General features: G+C 45.1%; 1 protein-coding gene across 2 annotated transcripts in view; it reads left to right on the plus strand.

Annotated features, from left to right (window-relative positions):
• GPR39 (G protein-coupled receptor 39) overlaps positions 1–20804 on the plus strand; it is a 197604-nt gene that overhangs the window by 9443 nt on the left and 167357 nt on the right. The window contains exon 2 of one of the 2 annotated variants that reach the window (XM_072757591.1): positions 12253–12563. The exons of the other annotated variant lie outside the window; for it this stretch is intronic. Within the exon in view, the coding sequence (XP_072613692.1) occupies positions 12253–12443 (191 nt within the window). The 3' untranslated portion in view covers positions 12444–12563. Of the gene's footprint in view, positions 1–12252; positions 12564–20804 lie in introns of those variants that run through there. 2 annotated transcript variants of the gene reach the window in all.

Here is a 20804-nt window from a genome sequence, read left to right on the forward strand (position 1 = left end):
AAGGTCCCAAATTAGTTGACCTTAAAATAGAGAGATTTTCCTTGTGGGCTTAATCAAGTCACATGACCCTTTAAATCTGGGTCTAGAGGTCAGAGATAGGGAAGGTCAGAGACTCAAAGAGGTTTGGTAAAGGAGTTTGATGAGCAGGAAATTCTCCACACTGGCTTTGGAATTTGAGGGGACCCGTTGTAGGTAATGTAGGTAGCCCAGAGGAGCTAAGAACCAGTAAGGTAATGGGGACCCAAATGAGCTCAGGCTTTCCTGAGGATTTCCCCTAAGAATCTCCAGAAGAAAACTCAGGCTGGCCAATAACTTGAGAGCCTGAGCAGAGGTCCCAGCCATGTTATGTCTGGAGTTCTGATCCCCAGAACTGTGAGCTAATAAATAGACTTGTTTTAAGCCACTAAGTTTGTATTATTTTATATGTAACATTTGAAAACTAATGCATTCCCTGAACACTGATAAGGGGGTTCCGCTCCAAGGTAAACATATGGCCTGCCTTAGTTATTTCTTTCAAGACAGGCCCAGTCTCTAGAACCTTATCTCTGATAAGTCTCACCTTCCAAGAACTACACCCTTGGCCCAGCCATTCATTGATTCACTTCCCGTTAACTGACGCTCATGTGAAGCACTCCGCAAATAGGAAGTTTATTAAGCCCCAGGGCACCACGGGATTTTCATTAGACTTTAGATTCTCATTTGGGGAATTGAGAATGTATAGGTTTGGGTCACACCATCTGGAGTTTTGGAAACTTGGATACCTTGGTTGTCAAAGAGGAAGACTGTAGTGGATTGATCTTCTAATTATTATCCTTTTTTGGTAGCTCTTTTTCCTCATAGCCTGGCACTTAGTAGGCACTGGATAAATGTTTGGTGAAATGATGAATGTCTAGGCTGCTTTGCTGCTTCCTGGAACCTTCCTCACCAGCTCCAAGTGGAAAAAGCGAGGAGGGAGCACCAAACCCTGTGCTGAAAACAAGTCTGAATGAGAGAGATGCCTTGGGCTAACAAACTTTACCATTTTCTGACATGAGGGTTTCTGCCAATTGAAAAACTTGACAAAATTTCCTATTTATACTTCCTATGTGTATAAGAGGCATTCAGGCAGCCAGAGGCTTTTGAGATGTCTCATCATACTGCTTTGCACATCTCGAGGGTGGCTGGATACTTGGAGAGCAGTGGCGTTCCCAGAATCTGACAGATGGGGATCAGGAGGCAAGGCTGCAGTGTCAGATTGCTATTGTACTTCTGAAATGTCTAACTGGCTATGAAACCAAAGGCATGCAGAAATGGGAGTCAGGCCCAGTTGGGAGCAACGAGGTTCATTGAACTTATAGAGAAAAGCCATCTTCCTTCTCTAGTGAAGGGGGAAAAAAGTCCAAATTACCTTAGAAATAAAACATCATACACAGGATGTTTGGGCAGAGCTGAAGTCATTTGGTCTTTGACTTTATGTATTATTATTCTTTGGAGGACATGATAAACTCACCAGAAACAAAGCTTTCTGGGAAATTTATGGATTTGCTTTTTATATGCTACAATTCTGAAGGATTAAATATCGTGTTGAGATGACAGCTGCATATTTTGCTTATTTAAAGGATAGCTGATGGTTGTCACAGTTTTTCAAGTTCAAGTTTGTCTCTACAGAGGAGGCAAATGGGAGGCCTTGGTGACTGAAGGTTGTTTCCCAGAGGATAAAGGAAACTTCCGTAGAAGCAGGCTGTGTTCCTTCTTGGATTTGGGGTTTCGTGACTACCAAATCTCTTGGAAGGCCCACTTCCTCTGGGAAGCCTTCCTGGACTGACTTTCCCCTGTTCCTCCAGCAGGCCTTTGAGTTTCATTTTGGTGGTTGATCCATCAAGTATGCATGAAAGCCTAAAATATGCATGATATCATTTGGACTTCAGAGATCAAGATACTGACTGATTTTCCCCTTCAAGGAGCTTGGTATTCCTCTAGTTGGGGCATCAAGATATAGACGTGGAATTTTATAGAAAGATGCTGTAAAATGCTCTTGATGAAGGATGGGGGTAGTGACTCTTTTAGAAGTAAGCCAGTTCTGGGCTCCAGAATTTTTAATAGAGTAATTAAGTGGACTTCACTCCACCCAGAGGTATTGTCTGCAGTCCTGATAATCACACCGTGGTGTATGGATTTGCAGCATCAACATCAACTGGGAAAATGTAAAATACCGAGTTTTGTGCTGCCCTCATACCAACTGAATTACCATCTGTATTGTAAACAAGACCTGTGATTGCTATGCACGTCAAAAGTATGAGAAGCCCTCATCTATGACACTTGGAGGGGATTCTTTAACTCAAATAGAACAGAAAAAGATGAGCTGGGAATGGCTAAACTCACCATTTGTATAAGAACTATGAAAGTTTGTTGTGTAGTTGTAACAGGTAGGAGTTGTTCTAGGATACTTGGCCTTCAAGAAACTTTACATTACTGTTTGTTTATTTTTAACACTGGATGTGGAGTGCAATCTGGGGCTTGAACTCATGACCCTGAGATTAAGACCTGAGCTGAGATCAGGAGTTGGAAGCTGTACTGACTGAGCCATCTAGACGCCCCTCATATGCTCTATTTTTATTTATTTTTAAGATTTTTAAAATTCATTTATTTTAGAGAGAGAGAAAGCATGAGTAGGCTGGTGCTGGGGGGTGGCAGAGGGATAGGGAGAGAAATTCAGGCAGACGCCCCAGTGAGTGTGGAGCCTCACACAAGGCTTGATCTCATGAACCATGAGATCATGACCCAATTGGAAATCACAAGTTGGATGCTTAGCCAACGGAGCCAGTCAGGCACCCCTACATTCCTTTTTTTTAAAAAAATCTGGACCCCAGCCTCCATTTGCAGAGCAATGAATACTCAATCTCAGTCAACACAGCCATGGTGTGTGTTGCAGACAGGGGAGGCAATGTGAGGAGCATGGGAGTGCAAGTGGCACTGGTGCCATGGGTCCTAATGATGGTGAATGTACAGGTTCATACAAGCAGCAGAATTATATGCAGTGTAGAATTATATGCATTTTCCAGGATTGCTCAAGATCATCACCCATTGAGATTTGAGCTTGGACCTGACTTCAAAGTCCATGTTCTTTTCCTAAACAGGAAGGCAGTCTCTTAAGAGGATGTGTTCTACTAGGGGAATTTCTATTGGTGGTGAGGGGATGGGGAAAAAAGAAACCACAATGCCACGTGTAATGTACATTTTCTTGCATTTAGGCTACCTGGCAGCTTTAGAATATCCTTCTTGTGTTTGGAAGATTTCCCTGTCTTTGAGTCCTGCTTCCTAGAGGTAGTGGTTGGAAACTTGCTTTCCCAGCATCCCTTGCAGCTAGGGTACAACATGTGGCCTGGGTTGCAACAATCACCTGCGGTGGCATGAGATGCTTATTTGGAAGAGAGTGATGGAAAGGAGCAGCAAGCACATGGATTCTCCTTGGCAACAGGGCCAGTGTGTGACAAAGTGGCATGGAGAGAGAGCAGAGCTGCTTTTAGAGCAAAGACGAAAGAAATAAGGATAACATCATAGGCCAGGCGTTGGCAGTGCCTCTGTGGTAGGGTCTCCATTGGTCTGGTGGGATAATCTGATGTGATTCGTGGTTGCATAACCAGTTCTCTGACCCTCCTAGGGCTTATGTAAAAACAAAAGCAACAACAACAACGAAACTCCCACCTAGTAGCTTCATTTCTAGTTTAAACGGGAATGGGCTTCGTTGTTTGCACTAAGGACTCTGTATGACCAGACAATAGGTAATAGAGCAACTGGTTTGGAATTGGGGGCCTAAAGGGGAGCAGTGAACAGTGGCTCTAGATTGGAAACTAGATGGAATCGAATGAGAAGGAAGTCACTAGCTAGTGTAAAGGATTCACACTACGTATTAGAGGCAGTGGGGAGCCATGGAAGGTTTTAGGGAAGAGGAGTGGCAGGAAAGAGAGCTGGGATCTAATGCAGCCATGGTGTGTGTTGCAGGCAGGGGAGGCAATGTGAGGAGCATGGGAGTGCAAGTGGCACTGGTGCCATGGGTCCTAATGATGGTGAATGTACAGGTTTGACTGTGAAGTGTTATGACAGGTGGTAGTTGTCAACCCCGAACACAGAATCATGTGTGGAGTGTGAAGCCATGCCCCTTTCCATGTGTGTCAAAATCTTTGGAGATGGGGCCCTGGGCATCTGTATTATATTAGTTCTGTAACTGATGCCCGTGGGGTGCCAGGACTGAGACCCGGGGATGAGGGACTTGGAAAAGCAGGCTGGGCCTGGAAACCTTTTTGGTGGCTGTGCCAACATTCCTTGACTGCAAGCCACAAAACCTGATCCTGACTTATTCAGAAGAAAAAGATAGTTTCTGGAAGGATAAGGAGCAGCTCCCAGAGCCAGAAAGGCTAAAGAACCAGGCTTGATCTAGGGGATGAAGTTTGTGGCCAGCCTGCTCGGGCTCTACCCTCAAGGTGACGTTAGCTTCCGGCATCCTCTCTTCTTTGTTGTCACTGTATCCAAGGTCAGATTCTCAGGGGTGGCTCTTCCTGGACTGGCCTGGGTTGTGCTGTGCTCCCTGGGGAGGCTCCGAATTAGGACAGTGCCAGCAAGACTCTCTGTGAGGAGAGGCGTGTTCCTCACAGGAGAGCCAGCGACAGAGCCCAGAGCAGGAACAACACAGTGGAGTTGAGTTTTTCCCTACTCTGTTCTTGTGGGTTGAGTTTTGTGGAGTTTTTCCCTACTCTGTTCTATGGGTTATCTCTCCGTATCTCCTCTTGTCCCTCACTGAGTCCCCAGGAGTGATGTTCCCAGGATTTGGGTCATCTCAATGTGCGAGCCAGCTGGAGGCAAGGGACAGAGACTCTCCCTTCCAAAATGTGGCTGTTTGGCTGGTTAATGCCAAATCCATGAGGCGGGTTTCCTGCCTGCAAACCTGACTCATTCACCCAGGTCGCTGACCAGGTATTAGATTGTGGTTTGTCATCACCACAAAATCAGTTTCTATCTGAACCTTGGCCTGGAAAACAAAGGTCTCCAGCCATGCCTCCAGGTCACATATGCCCTCTGCTTCCTTGGGCATCTTCCAGTTAGGTCTTAATACTACGCTCACCTTCAGCCAGGACTCCTTGTTCCAGTTGTGAAAGCCCATCTTTGATGTTCAGGATGTTTACCATGCAAAATAGGGAGGAAGTGAACCACATTCATTGCCTTCTGGAAATTGAAACCATTATTTGAGAAAGAAACAAGTCACTTGGGAAGAGCTTTGTTTAGCAAATGATAATAAGGAGCTTTGTTTTAGTCTCCTGTTGTAACCCTGATTAATCTTTGATTTTTAAATCAGCTAGATTCCCTTACTGGGGCAGTGACTGTTTGCCTCTCCCAGCAAGGTGAGGAGCAAGGGGGCTGCTCTCCAAGGCACAGTCTCACAGTCTCTCCTCCTGATGGTGTTTTGGGGGTGGGAGTCACAAGCACCCTGAGCCTTCTCTGGGGAGCCTGACTTGAGCTGCGTCCAGAGGTCAGGTGGTGGGAGTGGGACATGTGTGGCTTTCACAGTCAGCAGCTGGGTTCTAAGCGTGCAGGGACTCTGTCTTGAGTGGTGCGATGATGGTGAGATGGTGTGTTAGTTCTCTTGTAACAAAGTACCACAGACCTGGTGGCTTAAAACAACAGAAATGTGTGCTCTCACAGTTCTGGAGGCTGGGAACCTAAAATCTGTTTTACCAGGCTGAAATCAAGGTGCCAGCAGGCCATAAGCCCTCTGGAGCTCAGAAGGAGAACCCCCTCCCTCTTGGGCTCCCCCCAGTGTTTGCTGGCTGCTGGCCTCCTTGGCTCCAGTTACTCCATGTTACTCCAGTCTCTGGGGCCAGCATCTTTGAATCTCCACCTGCACCGCCTTTACGTCATCTTCTCCTCTGTGTGTGTCAAATCTCTGTGTCTCCCCTCTCCTAGAGGTATTATCTGAGGAATTATGGCCCACACTATTAATTCAGGATCATCTCTCTGGCTTAGGATCCTTAGCTTAACCACATGTGCCAAGACCCTTTTTATTTATTGGGTAACGTTTATAGATTCTAGGGATTAGGACTCAGTATTCTGGGGGGACCTTCCTCAGTCTACTATAGGTGGCACATGGATGCAGAAGTATAAATTGAACGTGGTACGTGAGCATAGTCTCCTGAGCTATGGAGAGATGCCACGGAACATGAAAAAAGGCGGCATATGTTCCAATCCCCGTTCCATCATTTCCAAGTATATGTGACCTCGGGCAAAGTGGCTCAGAACTTCAATTTATCATCTCTAAGTTGGACAGACTCTGACCTCAAAGGCTGATATGAGCTTCAGTGGGAAGTCTGTGGAGGCTTCAGGGCAAAGCCTGGCAGAAGTAGGTCCTCAATAAAATCTAGTTTCCTATAATGACCTGGCCATATTGCAGAAAGAATTCTGGTGGGAGACTAAGGAGGACTTTGTTTTAGTTCTTGCAAGCCCACTGTGTATGATTGTCAGTGCACGGAGGGGGTGAACTTGAGGAGTTTGTCTGAAAAGTCGCCCTAGAAATACACAAAAGGAGGATCTGGGTTCTAGTCTTTAGTACTCCATGGAGTAGAAAAACTGTGAAGTCTCCTCTCTATTGTAAAGGTGCATGGACGTTTTTTGCATTTCACTCCATCATGCAGCCCTGCCTGGTAGAAACATAAACATGTTTTCAGTTCCTTTTCACAGAGTAAAAGTGGCAGCCCAGGAAGGGTGATTCTGGATGGCTTTGAGGAGCCTCTGGAACATTCTCAGGTAGCCCTAGCTGTGTGCTCATCCCCGTTGGAGAGGTTCAGGCTCAGAAGCTCCCTGGGGTCCCTACACTTCTGAAATTGTTTGCCTTTGACCTTTCCTCTGTGGGAAGTTACTGGAAGAGCAAGAGCAGCTCCAGGCCCTGGCAGCCCATTCTGGGCAGGAGCTGTTGATAAATGAATGTGTTGATGTTTTCTTCACGCACCTGTAAGGCCAGGGCATTATTGGCCATGGCAATCGATATATCAAAATGAATTTTTGGAAGAGTGTCATCAAGCTGAGCTTTATTTCCAAAAACACACAAAAAACTCTGCCCCAGGGAGGGAAAGATGACTTTCATTGTGAAATAAACAAAGTTGATGGCTTAGACATTACTTACGTCGTGCTACTTGATCTGAGACGTAGGCGTTGGGGTAACCAATTGTTCCCAGAATCCACATTCCCGACACCCATTAAAACTCGTGGCGCTGAAATCATGTTCTCTCCATTTTGCCCGTTTTAATAATAATAATGAGAACGTTAAAATGACATTCTGAATTTATATTGCACTCGTCTGCACGGCGCTCTGAGCACTTCCCAGACAGTGTCTCATCAATCCTCGTCACAAGGCGGCAGAATGTTGGTGGCAGGTAACGTTTGCAATTGTATTCAACTTAGTAGAGACCCCTGGGCTGGAGGAAATTCCGGGGATATGGGATGACGCTGCCTTGTGGGTAGAGAAGAGGTGGAGACTCTTGAGTTCTGGTTTGGCTCTCTGCTTTGCCCTTCTCTCCCTGCCTCTATTTCCATCTGTCAGACAGGATAACAATAGACAGGATAACAATAACAGGATAACAATACCCTTCAGCCCCCCCAGCAGTGGGATGTGGAAGGATTGCAGGGTTAATCCTGTTCGCTAACTTTTGGTCTTTTGAGTACTTGCTTTGTGCCCCGTGTTCTAAGAATCCCCTGCATATTCATTCATTGGATTCTCACAAAGACCCTACAAGGAGGGTACAGTTATCTACTCTACAGATAAGCAAATTGAAATGCAGGGAATTCAAGGAACCTGCCTAAGGTCCCACAGCAGTTAGGTAGCAGAGGTGGGTTTGACTCTAGGTGGGCGGCCTGCAGAGCCTGTGGTATTATCACTTTGTTAAGGGTTGCTTGGACTTCTAGATTGCAAACAGTGCACAGGCACACGTGTGTATGCTTGCACACGCAGCAAACAGAAGTTTCACCAAGCAGTATCCACCTGCCCTTACCTGAGAATGAGAAAGGCAGTTTGGTATTTTTTATTTATTTCATTAATAAAAACGCCAGCCTGAGCCACTAAATTGATGTTATGATTGCAGGTAGGGCTTGACCTACAGTTCGAAAAGCTCTGCACTGCACCGTATGCCTTATGGATGCTCAGAGGAATGAGCCTGGGAAGAGAGAGGTGGGGTGTGCCTGTGGCGGGGTGCATGGAGGCTCAGAGGAGGCCCGAGGGTGTGGGCTGAGGCCCTGGGTCTGCCGCCCACAGTGTCGCCTCCTGGGGCGACCAGTTTGTGTCTGAAGGAGTGTACCCAGGCCTGTGAGGGGGCCCAAGTGGTAGCCACCTCACAGCCTTCTGCCCTGCTCTGTAAGGGTCTTTATAGCGTCTCCTCAGCCTGCATGCCTGTGCTTCACCTCTGAGGGAAACCAAGGTCTTTACGGAGCAGCCATCATGGGCTGGGCCTGTAGTTACCAGGCTCTGTGTGGGGATGCTCCAGAGAAGCGTCTGAGGCCTGGTTTCTGACTCAAAGGAAATTGCAAGCCCTCAGGACGGCAGGCAGACAGGTGAAGGGAACCAGAGGCACCTGAGAGGTAAAAGGAGCCGGATAGCCTCAGATTCGAGTCCTACTTGCCTCCTCCTAGTGGTGAGACCTTGAACAACACACTTGCCCTCTCAGAGCCTCTCTCTCTCTGGCTACACTGAAGCTCTAGTGAGAGAATGATGGTGGGAGGGTTTGGTGGAGCATAAAGTGTTAGGAGGATGTGAGCAGCCACTGTCATAAGCAATATTGGCACATTCTGAGAACCTAGTGTACCGGGGAGTGGCAGGGGTTAGGGGAAGGGGTGAGTGTGCTGTAATAGTCAATGAAGACTTCCTGGAGGAAGCAGCATTTGAGCTGAATCTGAAGAGGCATTTTTGGCCAGAAGGATCATGGTTGCACTCAAGGGGTGGACAGAGATACTCGATCTCTGGCTAGTCATGTGCGGTTCACGCTTATGTCTGACTCAGATAAGAGGATCCTGAGCTGCTTTCCTGAGTTTTACATGCCCCATTGGCCTGAGATCACCGGCACACAACCACTTAGTTTGCTTAGGCCAGGGGTCAGCAAACACACGGGCAAGGCCTGTTTCTTACAGTTCCTGAGACCTGTCATGTAAGCCTGATTTTTTTTTTTCCTACAGTTTTAAAGAACTGTAGAAAAAAAAAAAAAGGAATATGTGACAGTGAGTATGTGGCCCTATAAGGCCTAAAATATTTACTGTCTGGCCCTTTAAAGAAAAAGTTGGCCAACTTATGCCTTAGATCCCAAAGTGCATGATCGTTGTTTTATATTGAAGGTCTTACTTAGTTCTGAATCACCCTTTACTCATTCTTCCTGTCCTTCTGCTACATCCTAAGGGCACTGGAGAGAAGGGAAAAATATGCACATAATTGCTCATTTTCTTGCTGCATGGCTGTCAGGAATTCCCTTGCTTTCCTCTCATGGCATATTAATATGTAGCACTGAGCATGTATATATTTAGTTCTTTTGACGTGTGGCACATCAGTGATTAGTGCCAAATGCCAAAATGCTGCTACAGCCGTGATGCCATTTATAATAACATTCATAAGAATATTCCCCCGTGATACAGCTTTCCAGTTCTCCGACATAAATAACCCGGGAGGCCAAATTGCAAACATGATTTCTTTTCATGCTCCTCCACCTGGCCATTTGTAATAGGCAGGCAATGCGAAATTTGATCTTAAACAAGCAGTTCAACCTGGAAAATCATAATGTAGTCAGGCCCGTCATTTATTTTAAAAATCAAAAGAAAACCAAAGGTGAGTGGCTACTGTGTGAGTGTGTGTGCGCGTGTGCGCGTGTTTGTTTTAGCAATGGTGCCTTGATGACAAGCTAATGTGGGGCTCAAAATAAAGGTATTGTGGGTAGAAATAGCCTTTCAGACACACTGAGACAATATGCCAAGAGGCTCTTAGCACATGGCCGTGAAGGAGGATAGATTACTTTAACAGCTCTGTTGAAAATATAGAGTTGTCCAGTGCAGGTGCCTCAGACACGGCTACACTTGACAACGGTGGGACTTCTGTTACGGGAAGATTAGATGCCTTTGGATGGGTTTGAGATTGTCCTTGTCTTTTCCATGTAGAAAAACGCTACCACTTAGAACAGAAAGTTGAAGAAACGTCCTGATTGAACGCCTTCAAGAAAAGGGATAGTTTTGGGAGAAACACTTTAATTTGCTTCCGACGATTGTTTGGGGGTTCGTTCCTGAAGTGGTTTCATTCCGGTGTGGGCTCAGATGGCTCTGAAGAGAGAAGTGAATTGTTTTTATTAAATCCCAAGGAACACAGAGTGTTCGTTCGTGCATTTTCCTGAGTCCTCAAGCACGTCTTCCAGAGCACAGCCTAGAGACTAGAGGTGGCCGGGATAGATTTGCTTGTTTGACCAGTGCTTTGCTGTTGGTTTGTTAAAGAATTTGAGGCCTCTCAGCTAGCACGAGCTGCCCCCAGCTTGCCACAGGTATCCCTGTTCAGAGGCACCAGACTGTTTCACACATTTGTCTATGAAGGGATTGGGAGTTCAGGATACACGGTCAGGGGCTGTGGGCTGCACCAAAACGTGGCACCTGCTTATGTCCTCCCTACCCAGCCAGCTCGTGACTGAGGAACCCCAGCAGGTGAGTCCAAGAGGCTCAGCCCTTCTTTAGGGAAACAGCCCTGCGTCCCACTCTGCAGATGGCAACCCACAAACCCCAACCCCCACCAAAGGACGGGGTCCTTCTCTTGCTGCTGCCATCCCTGGAGGAAATGTTGGCTGAAGGGGCAGCAACTGTTTTCTGGCAGTGGCTAATTACAGGGGGTACTGTTGTGACAGAAAGTTGTGGAAAGTGTGGTGCCTAGGTGGCTTGGTCAGTTAAGCATCTGACTCTTGATTTCAATTCAGGTCATGGTCTCAGGGTTGTGGGATTGAGGCTCTCATGGAGCCCCTGTGTCTGGCCCCATGTCTGCCCCATGTCCAGCCCACGTCTGGCTCTGCCTTCTGTGGGAGGTCTGCTTCTCTCCCTCTCCCTCTGCTCCTCCACCTGCTTGCTCTCTCTCTCAAATAAACACATCTTTAAAAAAATAAATAAATAAAGTAAGTTCTGAAAAGCCCCTTCTAGCTGCTCCACAATAGGCTGAACTGTGCCTCTTGGCTTGACTAGGCCAAGTGCTTGCTGAGTGGGGAGTGTGGGTTGCTGGGCCCCAATCCTCTCTCTGTTCCTTCTTGGGGGTGTGAACTGAGAGGGCTGCACAGCTTCTCAGGGGAGGGGCGTGGTGGGGTGGGTGATACATTGCTAGAGGGAAGGGGGAATAGTAACTGGAGATGTCCTTGACATTAATGTGAGTTCCAGAAGTGGGCAACTAAATGCCAACCTGGTGCTTGGATTAATGACTTGATGGGCACAAGAAAGAGATTGACCAGTTAATAAAGCTTAATGACTACTGATGTCAAGGTCAATGGGGAGGAAGGGATTAATGGTGAACACAGTTTAAGTGCTTTAGAGCATATTCAGGTTTGGAACTTTTTCAGTCATTGGGATTAATAAAAAATAATCGTAGGTTTGTCATTAGTGAGAGAGAGAGAGAGAGAGAGATGAAAGTGTCTCCATTACAGCTGGCACCAGGATGGAGATGAGAGACACACGTGCCCTGCGTAGGGTATATTTTCAGCAACTCCAGGAGCCTAGGAGCCTGGGAGCTCTCAGAAGTAACGTTCCCTCTGGCCTGCCCTCCTCCATCCTCCTGAAGGACACTGTCCTCTGCCTTTTGTCCCTGTGAGTGAAGGCCTTGGCAAACAGGCATAACTATTGCGATTAAAAGCCCCAGCAGGCTCACTTTTAGCTTGTGTGAAGCCTGCCTTGAGTGACCATTACTATTCTTCATTTCTTGATTCTTTCCCAAAATAAGTATGATGTTCCTGTTTCTTGCCAGCCTCTGCTCTAGGCCTCAAAGTGAGGGGAATATTGCCTCCCCGCCCCCACACCACCGTGTGCTCCCTAGAAGCTTCTAGTACAGGAAATGAGAAGTGTATATAGGTGACTAGGAAGCGGGTCCCCGTGTGGTATGGTGGTCAGGGCAGGCAGCTCCCTGCTTACAAATACACTGCATTCCACAAGTTAGTTTATAAACACTTGGTTTAGAAACTGGGCTCATTTTCCAATAGAGACCTTGTTTCGTGCATGAATTTTTTTTTTTTTTTTCAGACAGCAGATATTTACTGAATGCTCCTTGGAGGGAATTGAGAATACCAGGAGGAATGAGACTTGCAAGGTCCTTCAAGCTGGGGGGATATCGGCACTTAAGAAAGAAATGCAATGAACTGCGAGGGTTGGGGCTCTCTACGGAGGGGTCTGTGAAGAGGTACCAGGTGGGCTCTGATCCATGGAGTCGTTGATAAATGACTAAAAAACCTAAATGACTTACTTCATGTTCTTCCTCTTTTTCATCAACTCCAAGCTTCCATTTCTTCAGTTTATCCATTGTGCTAGGTGTTGGAAGGAAGTCAACTTGCTTAATTTGAGTTTACACGTGACTAGGGCTTATGGGGGTGTCAGTAACCCCCTGAAAGGGAATTTTCTGTGTCTTGCTGATGTAAGACGCAGATCGTTTAAGGTCTAGGCCTGGAAGGAGACTCTTCAGGCAAGGGAAGAGCATCTATCCTGTGTTCTGACCCAAGCTCATGAATGAAATTGTACCTGCTTCTGATTATTTAGCTTCAGGCCCCATCACACCTCCCACTGGAGCGTTTCTCTGCCACGGCGGAGTTCTCTCATAATTGAAGACGAGGTTCTAAAGTCAGTGTAAATGCAAAAGGCCTGCGTGGTCGCAGTTGCTCTTGAAAGTCAGAAAGGCCCCACACTGGAAACCAGATTACCCTCTTTTGGTAAAGGCCAACCACTTTTCTTTTGTGTAAGAACAGATCTTGTGATTGTTCATGTGGAAAGCAGGCGAAACAAACAGCAAAATACCAATTGTGAAACACTAAAATTGCAGGCCGTGTGGTGGTGGCTCACACCACTGGAGGCCGTTGGTGACAGGAGCCTGTTGAGGCCCGTGCCGATTCCCACGAGCCATCTCAAACTCACTCCTTGCCTCAGGCGTGGGGAGATTCTGCTGTGTAGTCCTGATATGTGGGTCCGAGGGGCTCTAGCCCTGGGCCTGTGCTCCAGAAGGCCCTACAACTCCCTCCCTCTCTCTCTCTCTCTCTCTCTCTCACACACACACACACATACACACACACACTTAGTAAACACAGACACTGCCACTCAGAATCTGGTTCATGACCCATGACTTTAAACATGTGCTCTCTCGACAGTGCTCAGATCCCCTGGAAATGCCTCCCCACAGCTCTTGCTCTGTGTCCTGGAGACCTGGGGAGCGGGTCTGATGGCCATGAAGGTTTTTGCCTTATACCCTTCCAAGAGCCAGATGCTCCTTTGGAGAGCAGGGAAGATTTGAGTGGCAGAAGTAAGAGGAAAAAAAACAAATTAATTATCTTGTCAAATTTCTCCTTTCAGATAGAAGCGATGCAATGGATTCTTGCATAATGAATATTGGTTTTCTACGAGTGCTGACGGCCCCCGCCCCATTTTCTTGCTTCTCTTTTTGTTCCAGTTTTTAGTTCCAGAGGTAGTATGCTGGAACTAAAATTAAAAAATAATAAAATTTGAAAAATCAGCATGCCAAAGTAGCACATTTTCGGGCAGCCTACCCTTGGCTCCTATGGTTCATTTTTCAATATTAATAATTTCATATCACTCTGAACTCTGTATAGTTTTAGGTAATAATTGACACATTACATCAGCAACTAGAAAGGCACTGCTATAATTAGGGATAGTCTTTATTTTATTTTTTATTATTTTAAAGATTTATTTATTTATTTATGAGAGAGAGAGAGAGAGAGAGGGAAAGAGGGAAGGAGGGAGGACCTCAAGCAGGGCCTGATGCAGGGTTCGATCCTAGGACCCTAAGGTCATGACCTGAGCCAAAAATAGGAGTCAGACAGTCAACCAAATGAACCACCTAGGCACCCTGGCATAGTCTTATTTTTAAGCTATTTAATTTGATTTGATTTAGATTAAAAAATAAATTACACTGAGCTTTATTTATTATTTTTAAAAGATTTTATTTGTTTATTCACAAGAGACACACAGAGAGAGGCAGAGACATAGATAGACAGAGAAGCAGGCTCCCTGTGGAGCCTGATGTGGGACTCCATCCCAGGACCCCAGGTCACAACCGGAGCCAAAGGCAGACGCTTGAGCACTGAGCCACCCAGGCGTCTCTAACCCAATTTTATTTAAATAACCTTGATTTAAATTGTTGGTATAGGGATGCCTGGGAGGCTCAGCGGGTGAGTGGCTGCCTTTGGCTCAGGGCATGATCCTGGAGCCACAAGATCGAGTCCCGCATGGGGCTCCCTGCATGGAGCCTGCTTCTCCCTCTACCTCTTTCTCTATGTGTCTCTCATGAGTAAATAAGATCTTTAAAAAAAAGTTGCTATACATTCAATATAATTAATACTTTGCCTGTTAATTTCAGTAGAAAATTTAAATTTTGATATTTACCGTAATTTTAATTTTTGGAAAAGTATATTCAGATTTAGTATCCCGAGCACACATTAACAAAATCATTTAGATCCTAGTTATTGATAAAGTACACATAGTACTAAAATGCTTGATTTTTTAAGTTTTTATTTAATTCAGTGTAGTTAGCCTACAGTGTTATATTAGTTTCAGGTGTACAATATAGTGATTAACATTTGCATTCATCACCTGGTGTTCATCACAGCACCTGCCCTCCTAATCCCCATCACCTGTTTAACCCATTCCCCATCCCTTCCCTTCTAGTAACCAGAAGTTTGTTCTCCGCTTCTTGGTTTGCCTCTCTCTCTCTCTCTCTCCCTCTCTCTATCCCTCTTTGCTCATTTGTTTTGTTTCTTAAATTCCACACATGAGTGAAATTATATGGTATTTCTCGTTCTCTAACTGGCTTATTTTGCTTAGCATTATACTCTCTAGCTCCATCCCTGTTGTTGCAAATGGCAAGATTTCATTCTTTTTCATGGATGGATAATATTCCATTGTATGTATATACACCAGCTCTTCTTTGTCCATCCATCTATTGATGGACATCTGGACTGCTTTCATATCTCGGCTATTATAGATCATGCTGCTATACACATCAGGGGGCATGTATCCCTTGAATTGGTGTTTTTGTATTCTTTGGGTAATACCTGGTAGTGCAATCACTGGATTATAGGGTAGTTCTATTTTTAACTTTTTGAGGAACCTCCATCCTGTTTTCCCATAGTGGCTGCACCAGTTTGCCTTCCCACCAACAGTGCAAGAGGGTTCCTTTTTCTACATCCTCACCAACACCTGTTGTATAAAACACTTAATTTTTAATATAACTGGCATTTTTACTGGAATGAAGGAAGATACATGAGTTGTATGAAATAAATGTGTAATCATTTATGAATTATTTATGCTTTTATTGTAATACTCATTCAGCATTGCTGGAGTATTAACAATGACATGTTAAATTTGTTCATCTTTGATATTTTGCAACTCTCAGTCCTATAAAAACAAACACATTTAAAATATTGTCTTTATGAAGGTGTATTGGTCAAGGAAGGGAGAACACGTTTTATCGAATAATTGGGCAGTTTGGCTTGTAACTTGAATATTTATGTGGCTTCCACTTGTACTCTTGTACTGACACCAAGTCAGAATCACTCAAACTATTCAATTATGCTCTCCTGTCACAGCAAAGAGTTGAATTCTGTTAGTTCCTAGTGGGTAGGATTGTGAAATGCTCCCCTTACACTGATCCAATGAGCCTAGCAGCATCATCCATTTGCTAGAGTCTGGAATATGCCTACTTGTGGAATAGAGAGAGGGCATTTTGCAGCTACTTTTGAAAACTTGGTAAGCCTGGTAATTGTTTCAAAGCTGTGCATTGATGAACCGCCCAGAGCTATCACCTGGGAGTGCCGTGAAAGAGGAGGGAATGGCGTCACCATCTCCAGTTTCTTTTGCCTTCACTGTAATTTAGTTCAGAGTCGCAGGGGACCTTCCAGATTGGAATCAGCTGAGAACATTGGGAAGGGTCCAGTGAACAAATGTTGAGTCAGGCCTTGTTAATAAAGAACAAAATCTTTGGGTGACATATCCCACTTACTGAGAACCAGATGACTTGAGATCAGCTCTTGGGTTATGGTCTCAGGTCCACTTAATAACTCCAGCAGTCCCACTTCTTGGTCCCCTTTTAAAAATTGGATGGCCCTATTGCATTTTTTTTAAATGATAAAACTGTCATTTCAAAACCATTCATGATTCATTGTCCTGACGTGTTGTTTTCATCGTGACATATTAACACACACATATATATTTGTGTTATTCTAATCAGCCTGTGTATATTATTTATATTTTTAAAATCTTGTATGTTCTCATATATTTTTCCTGGTTCCCATGATCCCTACAATTTTCATTTTTAGAATCTGCATAATATGGTAGGATGATTTTAAATGTCTTTCTGTTAGATGGAAATTTGAGAGGAAAAGAAGGAACTAGTTCATATCCCTTAAAGAGCTTTGAGTTTTTATTAACCCTGTGGCATCCCAATCACTCCTTAAAACCCTTCCTGATTTAATTGTGGCAGAGAAAATGATTTGGTAATCAAAAGGTTAACTAATGAATGTACATATCAGAGCGGATTTATTTTCGGTCAAAATTATGATATAATAGACCTAACCTTAGTATATGAAGCCCTCATAAAATTGACATATATAGGACATTTAAGCCTGTTTTCTAAGTCTTTTCTTTCATTGTTTTGTGAGGCTTTTAAGCTGAATACAGCTTTGGTTCTATGACAAATTGTTGGTCATACCTGCGATTTATTTTTTACTAATTCATTCTCAGAGAGAACAACCTTGAAAAGTAACTCTCCAATGCAACACTCACACTATGGGGAAATGAGGTCTGTGCTATGATGATCTGCCTTCTAGAAATTTCTGGGTTAAAAAGTAGCCACTGCCGATATTTGTACCGGGTACAAGTTAAGGACAGGCCCCCTGTACTGATGAGAAGTGACGGTCAGTGGTCAAGAGGAGCCTCAGAATTGTGTGGTGTAGCTTCTTCCAGAAGCATTTCATGCAGTTGTAGGCATCTTTCAGGAAAGCATAGGAGGGAAGGCAAGCCAAGAGAGGTGGGGGCTGTTTTAAGGAAAGGAATGGTGTACAGAGATAGGACTCATTAGAGAAAGATGTGGGCAAGTCTTGAAATAATATGGAATGAATGGTGAGTTAATGGATTAAAACAGATTTTTAAATCACATTTTCAAGGTTGTCTTAATTGATGTGGGAGACCTCTAGGCTGAGCAGTACATACATGTATTGGGAATCTGTACCAGGTGCCCAACATAGTAGCACTGACATGCTGTGTTCAACCTTTCATTCACTCATCCACTGATGACCATCCTCTTTGCACTGAAAATGTGCTTTGTACTGGAAATGGGCCTCTGAGACACAGGTTCATTAAACCTCTACTTTCTATTTTCTTCAGGTTTAATGGGACAGACAGACGTACAAACCAGATGCTACAATTCAGAATGAACAGAATCTTGACTGAAAAGTGCTAAACCAGAGTCTTGGCAAGGTGCCCTGGAAGCACTTGCTCATTCAGTGTGGCTGTTGAGTTTCTCTTATGTCCAGGTACTGGGCTAGGTGCTAGGGATACAGGAGAGAACAAAATAGGTAAAAATCTCTGCCTTGTGGGACTTACAGCTCAGTGATGCCAGAATTCTCCCCAGAAAAATGATTTTGTTGCCTCTGCCTGGGTCCTGTGAGACTTCCTGGAGCAGATGCAGCTAAGGCTAGGTTTAAAGGAAAGTAAGTGCAGCCCGGGTGGCTCAGCGGTTTAGCGCCACCTTCAGTCTAGGGCCTGATCCTGGAGACCTGGGATCAAGTCCCACATTGGGCTCCCTGCATGGAGCCTGCTTCTCCCTCTTCCTGTGCCTCTACCTCTCTCTCTGTGTGTCTCTCATGAATAAATAAATAAAATCTTTAAAAAAAAAAAAAGGGAGGTAGGAGTGGAGTAACAGGAATGAAGGGGTAGGGGCAGGAATGGGGTGGTGGAGTCATAAATGGAAGAGGTGAGGCTGAAGGTAAAGTAGGAGGCAATAATAGAAGGATGATGGAGGTAGAAGTAGGATAGAGTGAGTGAAGGATATGAGTGAAGGTAGGATGGAGGTTGCTGATGGATATGAGGGGGGGCCAGGGGTGGTGGTGTGTTGGAGGAGCAGATGTTTTTCTAGCACGGTGTGTATAATGGTACCAAGAATCAAGGCAACATGGTTTAGGCCTGAACGTGTTCTACTTCTAAGGGGAGAGATGACCCGATCCTGGTTCCACGGGGTATATGAATGATGTTGGGCAGACAAGGGGAATGCATGAAACAGATGAAGTACTGTGTGGCCTGGCCAAGGAGGTGCTGGATTTTGCAGCCCTGTTTGTAAATCGTTCAGCAGCAGGATCCGAGTAGTCAGCCTGTTGTAGCAACCCCTAACCTGGTCTCCACAGCTCAATCCTTACCCTGCCTATCCCTCCAGTCTTTTATTAAATGTCTACTAGCACCTCTGGAGTCCTGCATAGTAGATCCTGCCCACACAAAGATAGTGATAATTTAAAAACAGGGCAGCCCGGGTGGCTCAGCAGTTTAGTGCCACCTTCAGCCCAGGGCATGATCCTGGAGACCCAGGATCAGGTCCATGTCGGGCTCCTTGCATGGAGCCTGCTTCTCCCTCTGCCTGTGTCTCTGCCTCTCTTTCTCTCTCTCATGAATAAATTAAAAAAAAATTTTTTTTAAAAAGCCTAATCTGGAACAAGGCCTTCACTCTCTTCAATTCTCTGAAGGGTGAGAGAGGTGAAGAAGCTGCAGAAGAAGAGTTGGAAGCTAGCAGAGGTGGGTTCATGATGTTTAAGAAGCAGTCTCCAGGGCAGCCTGGGTAACTCAGGTTTAGTGCCACCTTCCGCCCAGGGCGTGATCCTGGAGACCCAGGATCGAGTCCCGTGTCAGGCTCCCTGCATGGAGCCTGCTTCTCCCTCTGCCTGTGTCTCTGCCTCTCTCTCTCTCTCTCTGTCTCTCTCTCTCTCTCTCTCTGTCTCTCATGAATAAATAAAATCTTAAAAACAGAATCTGTCCTTCTTGTGTCTTGTAGCTATTAGGAGACAAAGGTAAGTGTGTACAATACCAAAGAGTTAAGAGCATTTTGAGGAATAGAAGCCAAATCTGAGTGGAACATAAAGGGGCTAACATTTTTAGTAGGCCTTTGTTGCTGATAACATGTGGTTTTAGTTTTTTAATGCTTCATTTTTGTCTGTCGTTTGCTGAAGCTGCTCTCCATCCTCTTGCTTATGGACATCCTTAGCTGCTGGTCTGACCACAGTCCAGATTCACACATTTCTCAAAAGTTTAGTATTCTAATAATCAATTGAATTTATGTCCCAGCTAGACTGCAAGCTGCCTGAGGATAGGAAACTTCTTTCAGAGCCTTAACTGAGTACAGCACAGGTGTTGCAAAATATTTTTGCACAATTGGAGTCATTAGGAAGAACTCACAAAAAAATCTATAGAATGTAAAAGTAAAACGATCGTCGCTTTTTGATAAAGCTATTAATTAATTCTTTGATTCCTTTTGTTGAGTGCCAGCTTTCCAAGTATCACTAACACAATGAAATCTTTTTTTTTTTTTATATATTTTATTTATTTGACACAGATTGAGAGAGGGAATAAGCCGAGGGAGGAGCAGAAGGAGAGAGAGAAACAGGCTCCCGGCTGAGCAAAGAGCCTGATGTAGGGCTCCATCCCAGGACCCTGAGATCATGACCTGAGCTGAAGGTAGACCTTCAACCAACTGAGCCACCCAGGAGTGCTGCTATCTGTTGATAGGACACAGCTGAGTTTATAATTTGTGCAGGAAGGGAGAACACCTCCACAGCTTTGATGGCATCTTACAGCAGGAAGCCTGGCTGGAATTTGCTGAGAGTCAGAAGTTTGGCTCAAAGCAGATGTAGATCTTTCAATGGGAAGACTTAACTGGCATGGGTGAGGATCCCAATACAACAGCTCAGGAATTGTGGAAACAGTGAGGCAAGGGTATTGGAAGCAAGGAATGCAGCGTCTTAGGGCGTAAACTATCTGTCGAGGAATGCTTTCTGTGGAAAAGTTGATAGGTCTTTCAGGAAGTTCCTATAATGAACAGCCATTGTATACCTGAGCAAGAGTCTTCTGGAATAGTAAAGTCATAATGATGACAGTGGAATGGCACAGTAATGCCAACATAGACGGTAAGCAGTGTGCAGGGTGGACAGCTTTGGATCTCAGCCAAGCATGAGATAATTGATGGCAGGAAGACAAAAAGGCAGGAAAAGCTTTCTGGAAAGTTTTGTTTGGGATCTAGGTTTCTGCTTAGGCACACGCTGTGGCAGTGGGAGGCCTTCCGTCCATGGACGTGTGCTCCAGGGATGAAAGGAGATTTGTTGACACATTGCTGACCCCTGGGGGCTTGTCATGTGTAAGTGGCAGCCTGACGTTCTGTCCTAACTCACAGCTAATGCCAGCCCAGCTACAGTTGAGTGACGCATGAGTCTCTGTCTTCCCTTGTTCCTGTGTCTCCTCTTTCTCATGACATTTATCCTTCTAGAGAATGTCTGCTAAGGCAGAGACTCACTGGATGAAAATGTCTAATAACCTCA

This window comes from Vulpes vulpes, chromosome 5, assembly GCF_048418805.1.
Source record: "Vulpes vulpes isolate BD-2025 chromosome 5, VulVul3, whole genome shotgun sequence".
Taxonomy (NCBI): Eukaryota; Metazoa; Chordata; class Mammalia; order Carnivora; family Canidae; genus Vulpes; species Vulpes vulpes.